The sequence below is a fragment of the Schistosoma mansoni genome, chromosome W (assembly GCF_000237925.1).
Source record: "Schistosoma mansoni strain Puerto Rico chromosome W, complete genome".
Lineage (NCBI taxonomy): Eukaryota > Metazoa > Platyhelminthes > Trematoda > Strigeidida > Schistosomatidae > Schistosoma > Schistosoma mansoni.
Window position 1 is genome coordinate 46,339,497 of NC_031502.1, and position 6,169 is coordinate 46,345,665.

At 31.1% G+C, this 6,169-nt stretch overlaps 1 protein-coding gene across 1 annotated transcript in view; it reads left to right on the forward strand.

Moving 5' to 3' along the window:
- Smp_145210 (putative cadherin) overlaps positions 1 to 3,734 on the forward strand; it is a gene marked incomplete at both ends in the record, with an annotated part of 38,985 nt that extends 35,251 nt beyond the window's left edge. The window contains one exon of the mRNA XM_018789902.1: positions 3,693 to 3,734. Within this exon, the coding sequence (XP_018655298.1) occupies positions 3,693 to 3,734 (42 nt within the window). The remainder of the gene's footprint in view (positions 1 to 3,692) is intronic.
- Positions 3,735 to 6,169: the final 2,435 nt, after the last annotated feature.

The window sequence follows — 6,169 nt, forward strand, 5'->3', positions numbered from 1 at the left end:
GTGGAACTCCCTGGTGCTAAATGCCCAATCAATACAACATAGTTTATAAAGATTCATATAAAAGGATGATCAACCAAAACAAACTTTCAGAATCAAATATGCAACACAATACATGAAGTCAAGTCGGCTTGACAAAAATAAACTTTGTTTGTCAACTTTGAATATCATGCAAACTTTAATTTGTCCCCTGTTTTTATGATGAATGAAATATAATAACTTGCTTAACAGGTGTCCAATTTCAAATCATTTCGTAAATATATTTCAATGAACTTTAAGCATATTGTAGTGAACAGAACACCGGGTGGGGACAATCGAATATATTTAGGCACAAATTACAGACCATCTCACTAAATTCTGATAATCATACAGTAAACAGTTAATTTGCAAAATAACAATCAATTGTCTCAATCTTCACTGTTCCTTCTGTAAATATCAGTTCGTCTTCTCTGATTTCATTGTTTATGCATTTTTATACCGATTGCGCTTCATTCCTGTTATTTCCTTTTCGATCTTCTGACAAAATACATTCTATATCTGACCATCACCATATACTACTTATATGGATATAAGTAGACCACACTACAATATTACTCAAGTCTTCTTACTGATTCAGTGGTTCAGTGGCATAATACTTACTCCAAAACTGAAAAGTCCGGCGTACACTACCCTATAGAGTCCTCAACATATTCCATTCACAACAATTAAATTAGGAAGAAAACAATTGTCCATTACATTCTAACTGTGTAATAGCTTTTTAATTTACATTTTCATTCATTAAAAAAATGATGTACACGAATAAATATCTAAATTAAATAATGAAAAAAAATTTGAACTTAACAATCGGTCAACAATTTTTTAAATTTCTTTTTTTCTTTTTCGTTTTTTCTTTTTTCTTTTTCTTTTTTTCTTTTCTTTTTTTAAAAAATTCTCTGTCTCATTTTCTAAATTAATCTCTTATTATGTTTATTTTTTGCATAATAATAGCCCTTTTTTCTTCTTTACATTTATAAAATGAAATAAAAGGTCATTGGAAAAAGTTAATTTAATATTTATTTTTGTTTTGTGCATGTTTATAATTAGAAATTGTTTATTCTTTGTGAATTTGAAAAAAAGATTAAATTCATGTTTTTATTTTTAATAGTTGAGATCATGAATCAATTGAAGCTAGACCATCATGGAAAACCTGGAAGCACTGAATGGCCGTTTCGTCCTATTGCGTGACTCCTCAGTAGTGAATATGAATAGTTACTTGTTGAATATTTATAAAAAGCAAGTATATACTTGTTGTAACGGTTCGTTTTACTTTTTTACACGTGAATGGGATGTTAATTGACCTTGAACGAATATCTACACTAGATTCCCTTTCTAGTGTCTATTCTACAAGACTTCAACATAACTCAGATCAAGAACAAGTGATTAACCTGGATAGAACTTAAATATATATTTCTACATCAAGACCCGACACAATACAACAACAAAAAACAATTAATCAATCATGATAATAATAAGTAATAAGGCTATGAGGAATATAAAATAACTCATCTGACACCTATCACACGACCCACATGCGTGACTAAGCAACGCAACCAATCATTATCATCCTTGCCCACACATCAATACTTTAAATGTTTTTTGATAAATATAAGTTTATTTTATTAAGTTCTTAAGAAAAATTCTCAACTCTTATGTACTTATGGTAATTTTCATTTTGATTAGAAACAAACAATTGTTGATATTCCGAGCAAAGATGGATAGTGGCTAGCAGTGGAATCCAGGACGTGCATTTCATCCTATTTGGGACTCGTCAGCTGGATATACCTGCATCTCAGAGTTGATGTTCACTTTGGGAATCGAACCCGGTACCGTTCGCTATATCGAGGCAATACGCACAGTATGCACAGATGCCAATAAGCGACTGGTCAATTACATTTCTAAACATCAATCGGAAGATTCGAACAAACAAAACTAAGTGAATTTAATTACTGGTATTTATTATTCAGTGTATATATATATATATATATATATATATATATATATATTCCAGAACTTTCGGTATATAAAAGTTGTTTATAAAATTGCTAACAAAGTAATTGTTTTATGAGTAAAAGTTATTCTTGAAGTAAACCCTATTGACACTATAGCACGCACGCTATAATTAAGTTCGTTTAGGGTTAATTTTGTTAAACTCTTCAATTAAATTATTCGACAGATAGTGTTATTCCAATAGTAACAATTTGTCGATATCTTTGTATCATTAATATAATTACCATGTCTGTATGCTTGATTATATATGACAGTTTACGCACATATCCTTCTCTCTAGCTCAAATATTGGTTGCTTAAATCGCTCGATGAATTATTGGTTTTCCCATATGAATATGTGCTTTAATCTTCCTAATTGACTCAACTCTCTGTTCCATCCTTTATTGTATTCTTAATTCGTTTGTGAATTCGCTTGTTTGTGCTCATTGACTTTTCTGTTCGAATTCGGTTGATATGCTTGTGGTTTTGTGGTCTATTCAATCCAATAGTGAGCTGTAGTCGGCGTGTTGTGATGCCTTCTGAATTCGTGCATCTTTATTATTAATTTGATAATGGTTTTCATGGAGATCGATATATGGAGTCTAAAGAATTATTTTCAAGCCAAACCACTTCAATACTAATATTTTCTTAATTGTCCGAGGTTAGGAATACTTGAGGTTCAGAACTTTGCCAAATAGTGAATGTTACTGGATTTCCCCACCTAAACATAACGGTAATGGTTTCAAATTTATATCGTCTCAATTTATGTTATATAGTGGTAAACAGTCACAAATAGTAATAATTGAGATTCGATAGTTATTATAGAAATGAAAACATAAGAAATACAGGAGTAACTGACTAATCAAAACTCAAGAACTTAAATAGATTTCACAATCAACACTAAGCAATTAACACATAAGCAAATATCATGAACTTCTATTGATATCTACCTTTTTGTAGAAAGTTTCAATTTATGCTAAAACAATTTACTGTTTTAACTTAATAAATTGGGTTTATTACTTTCATATCTGATATTTCATACTTTTTATAAATATACGAAACTATCTATCCATCTTTTAAAGTTGACAAAATACATACCAACTACATGATCATTGCTACATACCACCGAACAAGTAATGTTTAAAATTGAATAGTCATCTTCTTCACCTAACTGAATGTAGTCAGTGTTTATGAGGAGAAAAGTTGACTATTTACTCAGTGGATTAGGCTACAAACAATCACTCACCTTTCATTTATATAACAACATATTAAATACCTGATAGTTGTAAACTAATATTTACATTTTATTGTTTAACCGATAGGATAACAAACTAGTAGACTAGACAGTGTTTAATTTTAGTTAATACTGATTCAGGCTCTCTTTCAAATCCACGACTAATCTACATTTAATCTTTCGATATTACTTTCATCTGTACGACTATATATCATCTTAACCTACTTAACATGGTTATTTCAATTATACTCTAATGATATCATTGAAATCTATTAAAAAATGAGTGATAACTTTAATAATAAAATAATGGAAGATTATGATATAAATATGAAATTACATAGGTTCATATACTTTAACTACGATAGATAATCTTTAATATCCCTTCCTGTTTAATATAAACATACAGGTAGCTTATTTTATTCTTTACTTTGTTTTAGATTTTTCACTTACTCTTGTTCTCTATGATTGACATTGAATGAAAATAGTAATGGTAAGTGTGTTTATAGTGTATCAGAGTATACATATATAACAGAGACCGATTGAGTGTTCTGAGAAGTATATATACTGATTCACGAAACACTTAGAAATTCAATACACAGGAACTTACAAGTACTGGCCATGTAATGATACAGTTACATTTCTTGATTTCTTACTTTTTATGATCCCACTTAACAGATTGATAAACAGTTCTCACAGGAGTATTAGATTATAAACAATTAAAATTTATAGAAGTCTGTCAGTCACTTGGCTACTTCTTTTTTTCTTGTCTAATGAGTTTATTTGCATACAGTAGACAAAATTTTGTCATTCGTGACACATATGTTAACACATTAATCTGTACACAGTAAACGCTTATCTGGTTAAATCTTTTAACGTTTGGAGATAAACTTACTAATAGATTCTGGTGATTTCGAAAAGATTTCGTCTTCCAGATAATTGTCACTATACAACTCATCATGTCGTATAACCGACTAACCGAAAAAGAAAAAAAACATGTTCTTAATGTAATATGACCTCTGAAAGACCTGAATGTCATTAGTTCAATGTTCTGTAATGAACGTATAACTACAAAGTCCCAAACTCGGACAGAAACTCCATTCAGTCCACATTTCATTGCAATTGTTCTTTATCTGATATCAGTGAGTAGAGAAAATGATCATTAAAATTATTTTTAATCAAGGTTCAAGTGTTATACTGAGTCTTTGATTGCTATGTTTTACTTCAAATTGAAAAACCTTTTTCTAGTAAAATCACTAATGTTTGCTTCACAGAAAAGATGCCGGACACGCACTTACCCACTTTATCTCTCACTTCAATTCACAGCTCCTATTCATCTCTAGGTTTGATAATAGGTGTGAAATGTGAAATGTAAATGGTTTTGCAATATCAACAACATTATGTATAAAGTTTACTTTGATAGTTGAACTATATTCATTGGATCTTCCTTGGGCTTTACTCCTTAACAAAAGATAACTGTTGACCTTAAAACATATTTTTGCTTTTTCCCTTTATCTATATTTGATTAAAGTTAGTCTTCTTAAATAACCACAACGAAACAAGGACGGATTCAATAAACTCTCTAATCTATTGGGTTATTTAATAGAAAAGAAACAACTTGTTGATTTTCATAATTTACATCACAGACTGATCTTATTTAAGTATCCAATAAAGAATAGTAAACGCTAGACAGTTGGTACGTTCTATTACGAAACTCCTCAACAGTATGCATCTACGAGATCACAAGAGATAGGACTTTCAGCCTTGCGGTGAGCACGTAACTTCTAGACCATCGCTTTGGTATCCGTTGGCTTGCGTGTTTAACTTGAGTTGATTCGCGATACTAATAAACTACCCTCCAATGTCTTTGGCCGGTATCTTCCTAATATTCGACTCGATAGAACACCACTGGATAGGAATAATCTTTCCTCATGAGTCTGAAAGTTCCTAGGTTTAATCTCCTATGGGTTTGTGGATGCATACTACTGAGAAGTCTAATACTAAGGAAAAACAAATGTCTAGTGTTTCCTGTTTTTCAATGAATGTTTAACTAAGATAATTCAGTGTGCATTCATTTAAGAAGTCCACACAAATACTGTCACAATATCAAATTATTATTGAAAAAATTTAACAATCAACCAAAATCGTAAGATTATAAAGAATTCAAACTGTTTTTTGTACATTCAATTTAGGTTAATCATAACTGGATTCATTTCCCCATAATAACCAAATAATTACGTAATATGAAATAAAATAATAAACACAACCAACGAATAATATCATAACTCTTCTAATGACTTCTATTCGCTAAAGAGAATTAATGCTACTTCTCGAACATTAAAGTTTTATCAGAAGGGGGTTTTGTGGAGATTTTAGTAATTTTATATAGTTGAAGTCATGAGTCAATTGAAGCTAGAACACCATGGAAAACCAGGAAGCACTGAACGACCGTTTCGTCCTATTGTGGTACCAGGTCTGTTGTGAGATATTAACTCACTGAAGACATTGATGAATAGTTGCTCAATTTCGTAGATTGATTGAAGCTAGACATTAACACCGTTGGATGCCGGCTCAGTGGTCTAGTGGCTAAGCGCTCGCGCGCTAGGCTGAGAGGTCCTAGGTTTGAATCTCGCGAGGCGGGATCGTGCATGCGCACTATTAAGGAGTCCCACAATAGAACGAAACGGCCGTCCACTGCTTCCAGGTTTTCCATGGTGGTCTAGCCTCAATTGACTCATGATCTCAACTATATAAAACTAAGGTTTTATAGTTGAAAAAACCCCTTCTGATAACTAAATTTTTAATTATTTACATTAAACGTTTTCCTGTTGGCTGTTTTTGAATATTAAATCATAGCTACTGATATCATAAATACAACAATCTTCTTAATGATGGATCTTAAAAGAAAACCTCGAAT